At 31.9% G+C, this 19,883-nt stretch overlaps 1 protein-coding gene across 1 annotated transcript; it reads right to left on the minus strand.

The window, feature by feature from the left end:
- Positions 1-3,949: 3,949 nt before the first annotated feature.
- On the minus strand, positions 3,950-19,542 carry LOC134250985 (transcription factor EB-like). The gene is made up of 7 exons (XM_062733351.1): positions 19,438-19,542; positions 19,118-19,216; positions 15,392-15,533; positions 15,141-15,216; positions 4,944-5,088; positions 4,465-4,560; positions 3,950-4,114 (listed from the first exon to the last, which is right to left on the minus strand). Exons 1-7 carry the CDS (start codon positions 19,540-19,542, stop codon positions 3,950-3,952), a joined length of 828 nt encoding a protein of 275 aa, XP_062589335.1.
- Between the last annotated feature and the right edge of the window lie 341 nt (positions 19,543-19,883).

The raw sequence follows: 19,883 nt of genomic DNA on the forward strand, positions 1-19,883 counted from the left end.
ATAAAGACATTTGCTAGGATGCCTTGATATTAATACAAATTATTGAAAATTATATAGGTCCAAAAGCTTTTATTGGTTTACTTAAACTTGTTTTTGAACAGCAGCATAACAAAAACCCATGATGAACACAAATATGTACATGGTTACACATCAAGCAAGTTAACTTGCATTTCGAAAGGATTTGTAACAGAATTCCATTGACTATCAATTGTAAAGGTGCTTTTAGTGGAACATGTAAACCTAGAATCTTTCCTTGAGCATATTATTCAGAAGCATAGGAGTGTTATTCTGATTATTTATGCTCAATGATTTCTGCTAAAAAACAATATCATATAAAATTTAGTTTGACAAGTACACTTTATAAAAATTGTATCAATGTTTACTTTCAAAATGCAGAAAAAGCCTGATTTATAATATTTATGATAAATCAAGTATAAAAAATAATAATTAATGACATTTCAACTATTGTAGAAGCACGCATTTTCGTGGGAATAAAATTCTGTTGATTTGTTTTCAAGTTTCGTTGACATTTTATTCCGTTGTTTTGAAAGTAACTCTATTCAATATATAGTCATATAAATTTCCGTCTGGGATTTAGTTTCGTTGATAATTGTTAACAACAAAATAAACGAAACTTAATCCCCCACGAGTATTTGTACTTTTACAGTATCTTAATATAGTAGTTTATAAGATACATTATTTTTTGTTATTAAAAATGATTAAAACTGTAAAACGGCAAATACCTTACATTTGACGTCTATTACTGAAAAAAAAAAACGGGGCGGGCAATATTTTTTGAAATCCTGTTAAAAGAAAAAGCTATTAATTAATAGATGTATGACATATGTACGACTGAAAACGAATTAAATTTGGAGGGAGTCACAAACCTTACCTTAAGATGGAAGAAACCGTACTTTTTTTTGTAAACAATACCGGTATTATAAAAATTATCTAAAAACTGGTTCAAATACATATTTATGATGCTGAAAGTCCGAAGTAAATGCTAGTGGTCAGATACTTTTGAATTATGAATATCAGGGAAAATATTTAACATTAGAAATACAATGCTTGAATAAAGATACCTGAAGAAGTAAGTGCCCTTGTCATTTTTTTAAGATTGAAAAATTGTTGAATTAAGGAAAAGATACATTTTAAACATTTTTTTAAAATTTACTTAACAATGTGTATCAAGACACCTATAGAAAAACAATCATCCAAAATATACTCTTCTATTTGGAATGAATTCAAATCAAAAATAGTGTTGGCAAAAACCAATGACATCATTGGAGATTGAAATATCTTAAACCAGCCATGTTTTGAAAAAGCCTAACTCTTTAATCCAGCGATATTTAAACAAGCACTACTGTACTTTCGTTAAATCATGCTCACAGATGAAATTTATATTTTATTTTAATTTGGTTTAGAAATTTAAATATATATATATATATATATATATATATATATATATATATATATATATATATATATATATATATATATATATATATATATATATATATATATATATATATGAGAAAAATGCAGTTCCGAATATTTTTTGTCAAATTGAGCACGGCACTTAGAAGCTTAAGGATAAATTTGGAGTCTTTTTCTGAATGAAAGAGCTAGTGAGTTTGTGCTTAATTTGTGTTGCTCCCAGTAAAACAAAGTTAGTGTTAACATTTATCTATTTACCTATTATTCTTGATAAAACAAGGAAATCAAGAGTCTACATAAAATAAAAACAAAGCATGCTCTACGTACGAACAATTTCTCATAATGAGGTAAATTATTGACCAACAGGTTAATGAAACAAGAATTTCAAAAGTCTAGTTTAAAGTCATCATTTCGTAAGTTCTATGGTCGATACAATGACCTTGTCAGAAAGAGAACAATTTAACATTAATTGGAATGACGACTGGTGTGTTTCTTACTTATTATTTGGCCAATATTTACACATTGAATTGACGACAGATTTTACGTTATTTCCCGATCATGACAGAGATCACACCGATCAGCAGAGGATGCTCACTCCTCCTTTGCACCCGATCCCACCTCTGATGTTTGTTGGTCCGTGTTTGCTCTACTCCTATTTTGTATTGTTTAATGAACTTTTCAGTCTGAATACGTTTCGTTCTCTCCATATATTTTATGTGAGAATAGTGTTTAAAACTTTTTTTTCAATATGGAAACGAAATCCTAAATACATCAGAATTTTTTTTGTGTTTATCCTATTCTATATCAAGTTAATTGTTATTGTATTGTTAGGTTTACTCGTGCCTGGATTTGCACTTAATACAGTTCTTCAAAATGATTTACTACTTTCAGAAACTAGATCTCCTTGTTGTTTTTTTTAATCTTATCAATTGCAGGGTTTGCACAGAATGATAAATGGTTTATTAAAAAGATATGAAAAAAAAAAATCTTAATTTATTTCATAATGTGTCCGAAGTGACGTGCTTAGTGAATATTTGATTACTTTCCAAACTGCTTTGAATTTCTATTCTGCTAAAACTGATTGATCAAGGGATCTATATAGGTCCCTGATTAAACTATAAGGACCTGTTTTCATGCATATGAGTGTTGCAATCAATAGAACATTTATCTTTTGACTCGACTGAAGTACATATGTAGTTTGTTCTCAATGAATCTTCATTATATGTATGTACTTCAAAAACTGTATAATTAGAAACTTCAGTATTTATATTGTACTTATTACGAACAAAAAAAAATGTTCATCGAATAAAATGTACCACCAACTGATAAAATCTAAGACCATAACCCTAAAACATACATCCATGTCCCTCGGAAGTACATCGAATCAGAAAGTCTAACAATATCTAAAACTACAATCCCAGAAGTCAACTAGTGTGGTAAACAGTGTTTCAAGCAGGATTTTAAGTTTTTTATGCAATGCAATTTTATAAAAAAAAAAAAAAACTGCCTTTAAAATACCATTATTTCTGACGAGGAGATAACTTTTGCAATTAAATCCGATTTTTACTTCTGCGGGTAATACTTATTGCCCAAGATGTTATTGATTGGAATATCTTTCATAAAAAAAGTACGTGCATCGACTGAAAAAAAATGCAAAACGCAAACCTTTTTCTGTATGTCCTTTTATCTAATATCGCAGTAAAATCATATTACTTGCATGTGCTTTGATCGACACGTAATACGCAGTAGCTTGCATGTCCTTTTTTCTAATTTGCAGTAACTTTACATGTCCTTACATCTAATATGGCATTAAAGTATGTTGCTTATTTTTAATATAAAACATCTGTACTTCTTTGACTGTAAGCATGCTTCACGCCTTTGAAGCGTTAAGTATGAAAATAAAAGATTAAATCATCATATATAATTTTTGCTTTTGTTACTTTATATCTAACATTTTTCTTGGAATACATTTGCGAGAAATTGAACATGGAATCTATTACTAAAACCTACTTAGAAATCACAATTCCAAATAGTAAATTACTAATCGGATAACTACAGAGTTAGTATAACATTGCTACCCTATTTGAATAGGGTTTAAAATGCATTGCTTAATATTACAATTTTGCAATGAAATTTAAAGATAAAAAACAACAATCAGGCTCATCGGAAAAACAAAAATTGAGAGCGGAAAAAGCAAAGACCTCAAAACACATCAGATGGATCAGCTGCCATGGAGGAGAATCCATCTCCTTTGGAAGAGCACATGCATTTTGTTCCTTGTCATGATTTGGTTGATGATTATAATACTATAACAATATGTAATCTTTTGACTCAAAATTTATCATTTTTTATTTCCTTTTAAGATCCTACTGTGGACTATTCTAAATTTCAAGCTCTGCATAAAATAATTTACATGCACCGGATTTTTTTTTGTAATGAATCAAATTGTTTTACCAAAGGAAGTTTATTTAGATTGCATCTCGGAAGAAATTATGACCCCGTTTTGCCTTCGTTATAAAGTTCCAAGGATATCCGTGGTCACATATAGTTGACCTGCTGACATTTTCTTTTGTCTTTGATTCAAAGGTTTGAAACCAGATTTAGATGAACAAGCCTCTCCCTCAGTTACATTTATGGCTTTGTCTATTGTAGCTGAAGCATCTGAACTATTGAATTTCTTAAATTGAAAAAGTTCTTGCAGGTTTGCAGGTCTTAATATACAGTTTCTTATTTTCAAAGCCATTTGAAGGTTTTGGAAACTGTATATTGTCATTTTTCTCTAATCGGTGCCTGGTTTTGACACTACTTCTCAGACATTTTAGAACACTATTCTCCGAGATTTGAATATTTTCTCTGTTTTTTGGGTTAACATGCAGTCCTGTTTTGCATATAATATCAGATGCCTTTGAAGTAGTTGAAGTGCAACCTTTTTCTGGTAGCTTTACAATTGGCTCCGAATTCTGAATTGCTGCGAATGGCAGGTCATCTGATTTAGCTGGAGTGTTGTTTTTTTCTCATTTCTTCTACCATGGATTCAAAAGCACATGGCACTCGTGGCATGTTCGTTTTTGTTTTCATACCATTAACTTTTACTTCGTTCAGTTTCCTTTCGACCTCTAATTGCTGAAATAAAAATGCAGAAATAAGTAAAATTTGTCTTTATGAATGAATTAGAAGTACTTTTGTCCGCGTGGTATTAAAATACGCTATGTACGCGGTCTCAAATTTTCCGCGGAAATTTGTCCAAGCGTACTTAATATAAATGTAAGGCATATAGTGACAGTCTTTGAAATCCGCGTAATTTTCTACCAGCGGATTGAACAGAAATTGAGATTACGCGTAATTATAACCCCGCGGAAAAAAGTACGTTTACAGTAATTTTAAAAGAGAATCAAAAGTCGAAATACAGAAATTTTCATTCAATTTTCAAATTCTTGTTAGATATTACTGAGGAATTTTTCTTTGTTCATGCTCTTTATTAGAAGAGGAAGTGTACTTACACATACTCTTGTTAACAATTTCACTACCAAATTCTTATATTTAGATTCCAAATTTCTGTTATGTGCTTCCAGGATCTCTTTCTCTTCCTTCATTTTCTTTATATATTCAACGGATGCTTTCAGAGTCGATCCTTTATTCAATGTCATAATACTAAAAATAAAAGTAAACATGTGATAAATTTTAATAAAAATAAAAAGATAAAATTATCTCATAGAATTTTTTAAAAGTCCACAAAAAGACTGAAAGAAAGATATAGAGGTAACGAACAGTATTCAATCTAAAGATCCATAAAACAATACAAAATAGGAACAGAGCAAACACGAATCTCAAAAACATCAGAGATGGGATCAGGTGCCATGGAGGAGTGAGCATCCCCTGCTGACCGGTCACAGCCACCGTGTGCTCCTTGCCATGATCGGGAAATATCGGAAAAGTCCGTCTTCAATTCAGTGTATAGATAATGGACTAACAATTAGTATGAAAAACGTCAGTCAGAATTTGACTCGATGATAAATTGTATTTGCAGATAAGATCATTGTATCGACCATAGAACTTACGAAATGGTGACTTTAAATGAGACTGTTGATATTCTTGTTTCATCAACTTGCTTGTCAATAATTAACCTCGTTTTATAAATTGTTCAAACGTAGAGCACGCTCTTGTGTATCGAGTCAACTGAGATATATATACTCCGTATGCAGGTGATGAAGGTATATTGCTACATATAGGTAAGGGAAGTTGACGATAGAAAGGTTAAAGTCATCACGTTTATCATATAAAACGTATTGCAAAGAAAAGGTATAAAGTCTGTATCAAAGTTATAAATGCTGAGTTTATACTATGAAAAAAAAATGGTACTAAACGTTTCTTTCATATTTTTTTTGGCTATCAGATTTTGAAGTCAACTCCCCTCTCGCTGTTCTTCTGTATAGTTATTAATTGCTAATTGATGCAATGTGAGAAAAGAAGAAGATGGTAAACATGTATTAAAGGGGGTCGACTGGGGTTTCCATTGCGCAATATTTCGCACATCAATAGTAAAACGAAGCGTATTTACTGTTTAAAGCTCCTTTTTCACTTAATAAAACCAAATAAGATTAGGAAATAACGGGTCAAAAATTTATTACGATTTAAATAACTGATTTTTAAAACGATTCTGTTTAAATTTATACGTACATGTAGATTGAGGTCGTAATATTATTGTGTTTTTCACGTTAGATAACGTAACGGTCATAAAGAAGGGGTAATATAAAATGTTATAAAAGTAATAAATATATGCTCTTTAAATGTAAAACACAGAAATTTACAATCTCTCCATCATATTCATTTGTATGCGTTTTATTTTGTAGTACCCTATTAAAACAAGGATCTTCTTAATTTTTTGACATTTTGAGATGCCCCCTCCAGAAACAAGGCGGTAGAATTTTGTGGTTCTTACATGTACATATATTGTATAATATAGTACTACTCACAATACATTATAGTCTGAGCGAAAAGTCTATTGTAATATTTGTATTATTTGCTTTAATATGCGGAAAATTGGCACTTTCCCTTATAATTCTATAATAGTAAATGTAGCTTTATTTTGAAACGGTACCTTAAAAATACCTGGGCGGTAGATTTTCCCCAACATTGGCATGAACACCGAGGTCAATGTAAGTAATATATTACTTGAAAAAAGACGTTTATGGTAATCTAACAACCAAGCTCTATTATAAACCTGATGACTTTAACTTTTTTATCGTCAGCTTCCCTTACCTATATGTAGCAATATACCTTCATCACCTGTATACGGAATTTATGTATCTCAGTTGATTTGGTACGCAGGAGCATGCTCTACATATGAACAATTTATAAAACGAGGTAATTTATTGACTAACAAGTTTATGAAACAAGAACATCAGCAGTCTCATTTAAAGTCATAATACAATGATCTTGTAAGCAAATACAATATTTCATTGAGTCAATTGCTTACTGACGTTTTTCATACTTTTATACACTAAACTGACAACGAATTTTTCCGTTATTTCCCGATCATGACAAAAAGCACACGGCGGTTGTGACCGGTGGGCAGGTGATGCTCACTCCTCCATGACACCTGATCCAATCTCTGATTTTTTGGAGGTCGGTGTTTGCTCTGCACCTATTTTGTATTGTTTTATTGACTTTTGATCTTAAATACTGTTCGTTGTCTAAATATGTTTTATGGGATTAAAATAGAGAGGTTCTCACAATAACATCGAATCGCCCACCTTCGATTATTTCTTTTTAGCTGTTTCTGTTCAGAATTTAATTATGATCATAAATTTTTTTACCATACATAGAATGATTTTCGAAAAAACGGATAATATTGGCAAAAGACATTAAAGGTATCATAGTAAACGGTTACTATAAAAACCCAGTTTTTTTTTATACTGGAAACTGTGCTTCGAAATCGGATTGATTCTTCAGATGGTTTTGATTAATCAATGAATGAAATAAGTGTATATTATTTAGAAGGAAATGAAAGAAAATTTCTAGAAAATTTTCATTTATTTCATTTATATAAGCACTTCTACACTTTTCCCTTTAGTTCTGAAGTAAAAAATAAGGTATTTTCTTTTGTAGCTTTTATGTTTATGTATCTCTTGAGGAAACACAGTATGCATTTTTTTTGACAATGTTTTCCTTTCGGAAGAAAAGTATGGGGGCAGTCTCTTCTTTTCTTTGCTAATTTCCCTTCGTGTATTTTGCTTTGCAGCAGTTTGTTTTTCATTTCTGCGTTGTTTTATTTCTTGCTTTTAATTTTATGTGAACGTAAGATTTTATGATGGTTTCTGCTATTTGTTTTGTTTCTATTACATAATGTGTTAATTGTGTTTGATTGTCCATGATTATTATGTGCTGACATATGTAAATTGCTTCGACATTTATTTATTTAAAATTGTCTATTCAATTCCAACCTTGCATTTTCACTTGTTTCAAACAAAACACCGGAATTTCAGATATCTATAAAGATACTCACATGATACTCGTAATAACTATATTTTTTAGCTCACCTGAGCCGAAAGCTCAAGTGAGCTTTTCTGATCACATTTTGTCCGGTGTCCGTCCAGTTGTCTGTCTAGCTGTCCGTCTGTCTGTAAACTTTTCACATTCTGGAGTTCTCCTCAAGAACCACTGGGTCAATTTCAATCAAACAAAGCCATAATTGATCATATTTAGATGTTAGCACCCTCAGGTAGTGGAGATTCAAGTTTGTTCAAATTATGACCCCAGGGGGTGGGGCGGGGGCCAAAATGAAAGACCAAAGTTTTACATAAAAATATATAGGAACATTCTTTAAAAATCTTCTTCTCAAGAATAACAAAGCCATAATTGATAATATTTATATGGAAGCATCCTCAGGTAGTCTAGATTCAAGTTTGCTCAAATCATGACCCCCAGGGGTGGGGCGGGGGCCAAAATGGCTGACCAAAGTTTCACATAGTAATATATAGGAAAATTCTTTAAAAATCTTTTCAAGAATAGCACAGCCATAATTGATCATATTTGTTTGGAAGCATTCTCAGGTGGTATAGCGAGGTTGCTGAGATCGCTAAAATTGAATATCTCTAAAAATTGATTGCATTCTATTTGTTATAACTTCTTTAACGTGCATTTCAAATCGTTAAAATAACATTTCGCTAAAAATAAATCACCCGTTTTTCAGGACAAAATGCGAAATTAGCGTCTCGCTAAAATTTCCACTTATACAGTATATTTAAATAGGAGCATCCTCAGGTAGTGTAGATTCAATTTTGTTCAAATCATAACCCCCGGGGGTAGGGCGGGGGCCAAAATGGCCGACCAAAGTTTTACATAGAAATATTAATGTAGGAAAATACTTTAGAAATCTTCTTCTAAAGAATAACAAAGCCATACTTGATTACCGGTATATTTGAATAGAAGCATCCTCAGGTAGTGTAGATTCAAGTTTGTTCAAATCATGACCCCCGGGGGTAGGGCGGGGGCCAAAATGGCCGACCAAAGTTTTACATAGAAATATTAATATAGGAAAATACTTTAGAAATCTTCTTCTAAAGAATAACAAAGCCATACTTGATTACAAGTATATTTGAATAGAAGCATCCTCAGGTAGTGTAGATTCAAGTTTATTCAAATCATGACCCCAGGGGTAGGGCGGGGCCAAAATGAAAGACCAAAGTTTTACATAGAAATATATAGGAAACTTCTTTTAGAGATATTCTTCTCAAGAATAAATTGAAAAAAAGCAAAAATTGATCATATTTATATGTAAGCATCCTAAGGTAGTGTAGATTCAAGTTTGTACAAATCATGACCCCCGGTTGTAGGGCGGGGCCAAAATGGCCGACCAAAGTTTAACATAGAAATATATAGGAAATTTCTTTAAAAATCTTCTTCTCAAGAATAGCAAAGCCATGATTGGTCATGGGAGTACTTTTGGATAATATACCGATTTCTAGTTTTTCCTAGCCACAGTGTTCAAGTGAGCGATGTGGACCATGGCCTCTTGTTTTATGTTCTATGTAAAAGAGATCTTTTGTTGTAACTTCACGAAATATATCTAAAACAGTACACAGTATTTGGCCATAATGAAGTTCCCAAAATGGCTGTCGATGACTCCGAGACTTGATCCAGGTCTTCCAATACAATAAAAAAATCTTGCATTTCTGCATCAGAATACATCCATCAAAATCAACTAAATTAGAGCCAACTACTGTATCTTATTCTAGCAGTGTGGTATCTTATAAACAAATAATATATGCTCTCCAAGTTTTAGTTATTTTTCTGGCTAGGAGGTTATAAAACTTGACTCGTGCTCCAGCTCCAACTCTGGCTCGAATTTAGAGGTTTCGAGTATGGCTCGAAATATTTCAGGGTTATAAAACTTGGCTCCAGGCAGCTCTGGCTCCAAATCTAGATCAAAAGCTGTCTCGAAATTTGGAGCTGGAGCACGTACTCGAAATATAGGTTATAAAACTTTTGAGTACAGAAAACGTACTCCAAATGGAGTAAGTCTTGCTTAAATCTCGAGTAAGCTTAAGAGCTTACTCGAGATTTCAATTGTGTACTCCAAGGCTCACATTGTGAGGACCTTTTTCTCCTAGGTGACATTAAATCATGACTCTTTGACTATTTAATTAACGATTGATTAATTTAATGATTTAGACATGTTTCTGTACGTCATATACAGCATATGTACATGTACATACACTTTGCACAGTGTGCTGTTAAAGAGAGTACAGAAATGAATAGTTTTATTTTACAATAGATAAAATGGCTGTAACATTTAAAACGCTTGTTTTATTTTTATGCCCCGTAAATGAAGTTTCGGGGGTATATAGTTTTTGTCGTGTCTGTCCGTCTCTCTGTCTGTTTGTCCGCAAAAAAATTTAACCTTGCCCATAATTTCTGATTCAGTGGAGCCATGACTTTCATATTTCACGTGTGTATTTCTTTTGACAAGACCTTTCTTTGGGTACCACCAAATTAGACCTTTTGACCTTGTATTTTGACCCAATTTGACATGAAAATTTTAAACTTTTACTTCGGTCATATCTTTTGAACAGAATATACCAGAACATTTTTACTTTGCATATGTATTCATTGTTGGTAGACCTTTCATTAGATACCAACAACGTTGACACTTTGACCTTGTAGATTCCCTACTTGTGAAAAAACTTTCACCTTGGCCATGACTTTTGTACAGTAAGAGATATGGCTTTTATACTTCATATATGTTATCCGTGTGAGAAGACCCTTTATTGGATACCCAGAACTTTGACCCCTTGACCTTTGAGTTTGACCTACTTTAAAAAAGAAAAACCTTGACCATTACTTTTAAGGGTTAGGGCTAGTTTTTTCGTACTTTAAATATTTAATTCTTGTGATAAGACCTTTCATTTAATAACAAGAACATTGACCCGTTGACCTTGACCTTGGAGTTTGACCTATTCTTAAAATTTTTAACCTTATCCATAACTTCTGAATTGTTAGGGCTAAAGGTTCCATACTCTAAATAAGTATTCTATGTGACAAGACCTTTCATTGGATACCAATTACCTTGACCTTATGACCTTGACCTTGGAGATTTTTGTACTTATTGAAATAACTTAAACATTGGCCTACTTTCAAATTTCACAATTGTTTTCCAGCGAGAATACCCTACTTTTGGTACCAATTAATTAAATTTGCATTTAAGAAAAGTTTAATCTTTGCTATGTTGCCATATGAGGGCATTAATGTTTCACAAACACATATTGTTTTCTACTCTTTTTCAGACAAGGAATTGTGAATTAGTAAAACGCCTGTTACTACCCTGGTATGGGTCAAAATTCTTACAATTCATAATTTCTATGACATCAGTATTGATAAATTCTGTATACATATTGATTTGACTAATAATAATTCCCCAAACAACTTATCAACAGTTTCTTTATTTATGACTTGTCAGATAACATAGTCAGATAACATGATTACAAAATACAGAATGTAAAGCTCAAAAGGAATACATAAATGAAATATCCATACATTTGTTTTAAGATAACATTGCTTGGGTACAATATTTCAAACATTTTTAAAAAGTATTTTGCATTCAGTAACCAATTATATTTTGTACAAGAACTTGTCTCAATTTGTCAAGCATATCTTGGTAAGTACTTTTCAATACATCATGATATACAATTTTCTGACTCCAATAATTTCAATTAAAACTTTATAATACGGAATAAAAAGAGGTAAGCAACAGAGTTCATGATAGATCATCAATGATGAGTTATTTTCCCCACTTTCAGCATAATTTAACATAGTTTAAACATATATTCCTCCCCTGAATAACCAATTTCAATCGAGCTATATGAAAATTATTACCTGTATATGTCAGAGTGGGACCAAGATAAGTAAAACAATTAACAAACAAATAAACAAATAAATTGGGTAAATTACATTCAAATGACATTTTGTATACTATGTATACTACAGAAAAATTTAAAGTTTCAAAAAAATTAATTTGAGAAAAAAAATGGCCATGTATATACTTAACAAAAAAGAAACGCATATTGTTTTACTCATCAAAGAAATTTTGAAAAAAGTATATAGAACAACTACCTCTTTTATCATTGGATACCTGTGATCTATCTAAAGGTCAATATGGGGTTTTAAAACCCAAGTGTTTAATTATTTCCCTTGAATAATCATGTTTATGAAAATAGTGTTTTTCATGATTTCTTGTAAATCTGGGGTCTATTTTCAATGAAATTTTGGATTTAGAAAAATAATAAACACTCCTATTAAACCCATATTTAAGATTTGATGATAATGTTGATGCTGCAATTTCACGCCTTCTGCACAAACTGTTGCCAGAATTGCTGGTTGAAGAAATCAGAATTTTATCACAACACACTTTAAAATAACATAATAACATTCTTCTTTGTTGAGTATATTTTGAACTACATGTACCTTAAGTTAAGGTCAAGAAAATTTACAGGAACAAAATTTTGGTGTAAGGGTGGCATTTGAAAAAAAAAAAAAATATGTATCTCCTTTTTAGCTGCAGAAATGTAGCTCTACGGAAAAGAATATGAGTTAAGTTTTAACCCTGAGCTATCTCCTTTTCGGCTTCTCAAAATTACAACAGATTAATTAATATAAACAGCATTTTTTAACAATCGAAGGCTTAGAAAAATTTTTGCAGTAATTGAACTTAATTAAGATTAACTTCAGTCCTAAAAAATACATGTATAAAAAATATTAGAATATAATTTTCCAAACAATTGCCAATCTTACAGTCTTTGAAAGCTCCTAGGATTCTGAGATACAAATTCAGTAAAAATAAAATATTTTCCCTCTAATTAAATTGTCAAAACATTTTGGTTTTTGTTTCATATTGTATCTTAACATGAGGACTTTGGGGTAAGATAACCAGGAAGAATAACTATATTTTTAAGTCTAATTTTCTTTGTTCAAGCCTAATTCTTTTTGTGTCTACCAAGATGTTCTTTTCCTCTCATCAATCTTCCTCTTCTCTGCTGACTTTACTAGTACCTAAAAATATTACATATATTTAAAGTGGTAGACAAGTTCAACAAATTCAATTTTATACCTTTAGCTTTGAAAATATATAATTTCATTGGTTTAAAACTTTGCGTGCATATGTTGTAAATAAGTCTCAAATATAAGTGCAAGTAGTTAGTTATCACTTTTCAACAACAACAACAGACAACGGACAAACTTTGATCAGAAAAGCTCACTTAAGCTTGAGCCTTCGACTCAGGTTAGCTAAAAAGTGAAGCATTTGAGTGTCATTTATTTTCCAGTCACCATTCATACATCCCTTTCTGACTCAACAGATTTACAGTTTGCAACGCAAAACTAGGACTGACATGAAAATAAGAGTCTAGTAGTGATCAAATTCATACACTCTATTGTTAAGTAAGATAGTTACAGAGTCAATATGGTTCTTTTCTTCCTTACCACCACTTTCAAATTAGCCTGCTTCTAGGCAAAAAATGCTTGGTCTTCCATTTTGTCTCTGTAGACGCACCCCCTCTGCCTCTGCCAGTTCCACTTCAGCTTGTTCACCACCTGTCTATCTGCATTCTTTCTTTAAAAATCTTTTTTCTTTGGCTGTTGAAAGTAAAACATTTTATAGCTATACATGGTATGTCTTACCTTTAAAAAATAAACGTATTTCTTATAACAAAATAAAAAAAAAAGGAAATAAACTTACAACAAACATTAACAAAATGCATTAGAATGGGAATAAATATCTTCTAATTTGGTATTTGTGACAAGACATGTAATGCTGATTTAACGGTTGCTTATGCGTCGTCGGTAAAACTCAGTTTACAATCCTTAAATCAACATTAACGGTCACAAATAACAAATTAGAAGATTAGTTAGTTATTACCTAATTGCAGAGTCAGTAAATATTTTATTGGTTCTTGTTTTAAAATTCTACAAAAACAAAGACCAATAATCATAAACTTATGGATTTGTTTTCCCTCTTTTCTGTTTCTATATTGTTTATAAAATTATTTTTATTAATTGGCCTCAATCATAAGCCATGTTTTTTTTTTAAAGAAAGCATCAAATCAGAATAATGAATTACATTATTTATTTTGTGTAGGGTTGGGACGATATATCGAGATATTGATAATATCAATTCTGTGTGAGGAACGATATACGCATATCAATACATATATGAAGAAATATCAAAACATCACAAAAAAATTCTGATTTCTGTTTTTCCTTGTGTATTTAATATTTTGAGATATATATAAAAAATGAATACATGTATAGATAATAATATGAATTATAAAATAAATGATAATTACATGTATAAACACCACTTTATTAAGATATACATGTATAAACAACTATTTTGAATAAATTATTCTTACTTGCAAAGGTATATTTTGTTTATTTCCTGAATTCCATGCAAAAAAGATTTTATAACTAATCCATCAAACGTGATACATATCGTATCATGGCTCAAATATCGTGATATAAAAAAAAAGTTGTATCGTCCCAGCCCTAATTTTGGGTACAAAAAATCAACAGAGAAATTGAATATTAACACATGAAAAGTCATGTTCATTTCATCAACACAGTACTATGTCTGTAAATTTCATGAAGACAGAACGAGTATTCATTCCGTAATTGTCAAAAACCCGGTTTTCAGTTCAGAATTCCCGGCCCGGGTTTTGCTACCCATTTTAGTCACACTCTGTGTATGCATGCAGACGATATTGTACTTTGTCGTCGGATACAAAGTAAACATTAACAACCCTTTACATTTTGCGGAAATCATATGTAATTTCATAAGAATTTCTGGAAAAAATATAATTTCAAACGTTTTAATGGAAAATAAACAAATGAACTCACCTCTATTAGTGTATACCCATTGGAATACTGCCACAAATCACCAGCGTAAATATTACATGGGGGCCGCCATTACTGAGGAGTTCTAAAAGACCGCTTGTGTAATTGAAAAAAAAAGCCCGAGTTCCGTACTCAAAAATTTCGAGTACGTACTCTTAGGAGTATGTACTCGAAAATTTTTATAACCTAAGATCTTGATCTCGTACTCCTAGGAGTACGATTTTGAGTTGGAGACAGAGTTGGAGCTGGAGCCCGAGTCAAGGTTTATAACCTCCTAGCCTGGTACTGTAAATCTATGTGCAGTGAAAAACACTTACCCGTGTGCTGGTTTGGGCAAAAGTGATGCCAGTTCCTTTATTCTATCATTTATATTGAATCTTCTTCTACGTTCAACTAACAAAACAAGAAACAATATTATTTATTCAGACCTTACCCTTTTCTTAAAACAGCAAGGTTAAAACATGTATAATAAAACTTTCAACATTTCTAACTTGGAAAAATACTGAGTAAGTTAATAAATTTTTTTTACTAAGAGTTAATATGAAAAATAGAGACAGACTAGCAGTACTTATATTGTGTTTTTCCTTTCGAACTCTCTCTTCTCTTAATAACCTCTCTTCCAACTGTTTTACAGAATTTCTTGATTGGAAACTGGATGTTGAGGGGTTTTTCTCATTAGGATTGCAACAACTTGTAAGAATGCCTTTGTCCTATAACATAATTATTCATCATCAGTTAAAAAACCTACATAAAATATTGCTGTGGCCTTCAACTCGACATTTAGATACATGTATATCGGCGACGCGTATTGTCAATTTACAATGGAGATTTTCAATCTTATGTCGATACGATATATCCTGGTGAGCTTAAGATAAAAGAAATACTACACAGTCTGACACATCTTACGATATTTTACTTGAAAAAGACGCTAATTGTAATCTAACAACCAAGCTCTATGATACATGTATATGTGATGACTTTAACTTTTCTATCATCAACTTCCCTTACTTATGCATCAGTAAACCATCATCACTTGCATACGGAGTATATATATCTCAGTTGATTCGATACAATGACCTAGTCAGAAAGAGAACAATTTACCATTAAGTGAAATGGTGACTGGTGTTTTTCATACTTATTGTTTGGCCAATATTTACACATTGAATTGACGACAGATTTTCGCGTTATTTCCCCATCATGACAAGGATCACACAGCGGGAGTGACCGGTCGGCAGGGAATGGTCACTCATCCATGGCACCTGATCCCACCTCTGATGTTTTGGAGGGCCGTTTTTGCTCTGCTCCTACTTTGTATTGTTATATGGACTTTGATATTGAATAATGTTCGTTATCTCCATATCCTTCATCTTCCAGAACATGTTTCAAACATATACATTAAATCAGTAATTATTTCTTCATCTCTCTGCATGAGGAATGAATTTCCCTATTCCACCTTCAACATCATAATTAGCGACGGGGCTGAGTAAGTTAGTAAATTCTAAGAGACATGAAATAATATGGTTTGATATATTTTACCTTAAAAAATCAGTTACAGGACATTGAAGCAAAAAAATTACATGCATTGTCGATATGGTGAACACTACAAAATTGACATATAATAATACAGTACCATTAATAATATGCAATATATGTATGTCTGTGTAGATGCATTTGCCAAGTTATACATTGTTGAACCATATGCAAGGAATCAAAGAAATCTTTGCATTATCTATTAATTTGTTTAGTTTCTGTGTTGGTCCAAAATAAATTTAAGTTTACTTAAAAATTTTTATTGTAATCAATAAGTGTCCTCCTTGAATGTCAAAGTCTGAAATACTGTATAGCTGTGCTTTGTAATGTTAATTTTGTTCCATGTCTTACCGTGGTAGGAGAGGCAGAGATTGACCAATCAAAATCTGACCAATCAAAATCTAACAAATGAAATTCTGACCATGCGGTGCGTTACTCTGCCTTTTCTCCCATCTACATCCTTGGAGGACGGACGTTGTTTCAAAGTTTGTTATTTAACTCCTGCCGCCCCGCCTCCGCCATTTGTTTGTTGTTTAAATTTATGTTTTAGCGTTTTCAGACCCATTTTCATGATTTTTCTGTTAAATCTAAGTGGTAATTACTGTAAATTTGGATTATCTCCCTTTACAAAATTGGTTTTATTTCTCATCTTGATATCTTGTGTCTGCTAAAAATTATATGTCATTATTAATAATACTTTTGAGAATTTCAAACAAATTATTAAACGTCACAAAGGTGGCAACACACGACAAACTGTTTTACAGACTTTTTACTCATTGAAGGAGGATAAGATAAGGTGTTCTAGCTTTGAAAGGATTATGGAAAGAAATTAACCAGTTGATGGGTAACCGGGGTATCAAAATACTTATTGCATTAAAATAAATGAATTTAAATGTGACATTAATCTCAATGGTCATGGATTTCTAATTTTCGGTTATAGCGAAGTCACTTGGACCTATGAAATAACTTCGCTATATCCGTAATTCATTATATTCGTATAAGGGCTTCGTTAAACTAATATAGCTGGGGATCCAAGATAACTTTGCTATATCAGTGTAATCATAATATCCATGTTCGTACTAAACGATTTTTACTGTATTATGTTTTGTAATTGAGTGAATTCAAAAGAGAACACTTTGTTTTCTAGGTATATATGCACATTAGTAGTAGATATTCCAAAATATGCAAGTGGTTGGGGCGATATTAGTTTCGCGGGGACCACTTTTACTATCCACGAAAGAAGTGAAAACCTTGACTCCAAATTCTTGTTTTTTACTATGAATATCCAAATGATTTTCTTATTAGAAATCACATAAACGTACTTTAAATGACCAGAAAAATGCTTTCTGTATGATTTCTTTCTATAATGTAATCTTTTCCTATTCTAATACTTAAGTTATTTAGTCTGTAATTGGTTTAAATGTCTAAATATAAGTTTGTAAATATCTCCTTTAAGTAAAGTAGATTTTTATTCTTCGAGTATTTATGATACATTACCTTTCAATTGACTTGTAAAGGAAAGACCTTATAGAATATTTTTCTTTTCATATAGAATCTAAAATTAAAGAATAAATAGCAGTTGGAAAGATGGAGGATATTCAATGTTTTGTAGTTGAATATGGAATTTATCTCACGAAAGGGACATGATTTTTTTTATATTTTCACGAGTGCAAAGTACGAGTGAAAATATCAAAAAATCCTGTCCCTCTCGTGAAATGAATTCCATATTCAACTACAAACGTTGAATTTTCTGTATATTACATTTCCTTTGATTTTCCCTTTGCCTAGGCCCCCTTTTTGTCTTTTTGTAATGCTGTCATAGACGTCATAGTTGAGCGGTTGAGACGTCATAGCTAAGTGATACGAGATTGAAAACATTGTAAACATGAATTTCAGCAACATATTTGGGAAAACTTTGGCAGTATTATTCTCTGTCAGTTTGGTTTATTTACTCTCTCTGTATATTATAACAGTCGAAAGAATATTTTTACAACACTCTACGTTATGGGAAGGTAAATCGAGAGTTTAACCTCACTTTTGATATTTGCACATTGTGACAAAATATCATTTTTATATCTTTTCAGTCTATTACAGTATATCACTTTTATTCAGTGGATAAATTACAGTATTTCTTTGTTGAAAATATCATTAAACCGTATACCTCACCTTCGATATTACGGTATTTTAAAAATTCAGTTGTAGAGTAGTAGTGCGTAGAAGTTAAATCACTTGGAAATGTTTGTGATCTAACAAAGAAGTGTCCATTAAATCTGAGGTCATCGGGGGGGGGGGGGGGAATGGTGGGCAGCAGACATCGGCCGATCATCGGACGATGTTCGACCAAACATTTACCCATAGTCAACCGACGTACGAACGATGTCCACCAATGTATGAGTGATGTAATATACATCGGCCGATTACCCTGGAACATCGTTTTATGATAAGCAATACATCGCTTTGCCTTTGTAAGTCCGGCCGGAAACCACGTCATTTTTATCAAAAGACGTATCGGTTGCCCATTGTATACCCCAGCGCTGGATTATGTGACTCATACTTTAAGGACTACTACGCCGATGTGGACCGATGTTGGGGCATCGCTCAAACCACGGATTATCACCGATTACCACCAGTCTACAGCCACCGCTCGTGAAATGTGACTAAGGCATTACTCTATCTATTTACCAGAATACATGTATCATTTTTTTTCTCAATAAATTATTTACAAAATATGTTCTTTATTTGAAATGAAATTATACAGACAAACCTTATCAAACTGTACGACCTGATCAACACAGTGAAGTTCATCTACGTGTGCTCCATCCATATGAATAGATTTCATAATATCGTCAATAACATTGTCAACCTGAATACCAATTGATTTATTACTCAAATGAAAAACTGGTGAGAATTTCCCATTGCAAATCCATTTTTCTAAAATCTTATTTTAAAAAATATTCTTCTGGAGAAAAATAAGAAAATTAATGCAATTTACATGAAGATTTTGACAATTTTTAGGTCATTTTATAGAATCTGATTGATTTCCATCCTATTGCTTTCTTCATGTTTTAAAAAAAATCTACGTACGTCTTCAATTTTGCTTATATTTGTTATAGCTTCATGTAAGCCTTGAGAAAGCCTTGGAATTCTGAAGATGTCACCGCACTCGTCATCTTCTATAGTCGAAAACATCTCTTCATCCTCGAGAAAGTCATCAGTTTCCTCTTCTGAGTAAGAAGACGGACCACCAAATACTACTTCTGTTTGATTTTGGTATTCCAAAGATTTTTCCTCTTGTGCTGTTTGCTGAATATATTATATATGATATGTATTAATCAAATAATCAAAATTTTATGAATACTTACAAGTGAAATCTGTATACATTTAGGTATGAATTAATTAAGGGATCAGAGGTCATAGTATAATCACACGGCAGGATGATCTTTTCTCCATATTTCCGTCTTACATGTAGTTAGACTTATTGCGGATTTTTTTTTTAAATTGATAGCGATGAAAAACAAATAAATCATTGA

Source organism: Saccostrea cucullata, unplaced genomic scaffold (assembly GCF_032062105.1).
Source record: "Saccostrea cucullata isolate Sc308-1 unplaced genomic scaffold, CSIRO_AGI_Scuc_v1 ctg391, whole genome shotgun sequence".
Taxonomy (NCBI): domain Eukaryota; kingdom Metazoa; phylum Mollusca; class Bivalvia; order Ostreida; family Ostreidae; genus Saccostrea; species Saccostrea cuccullata.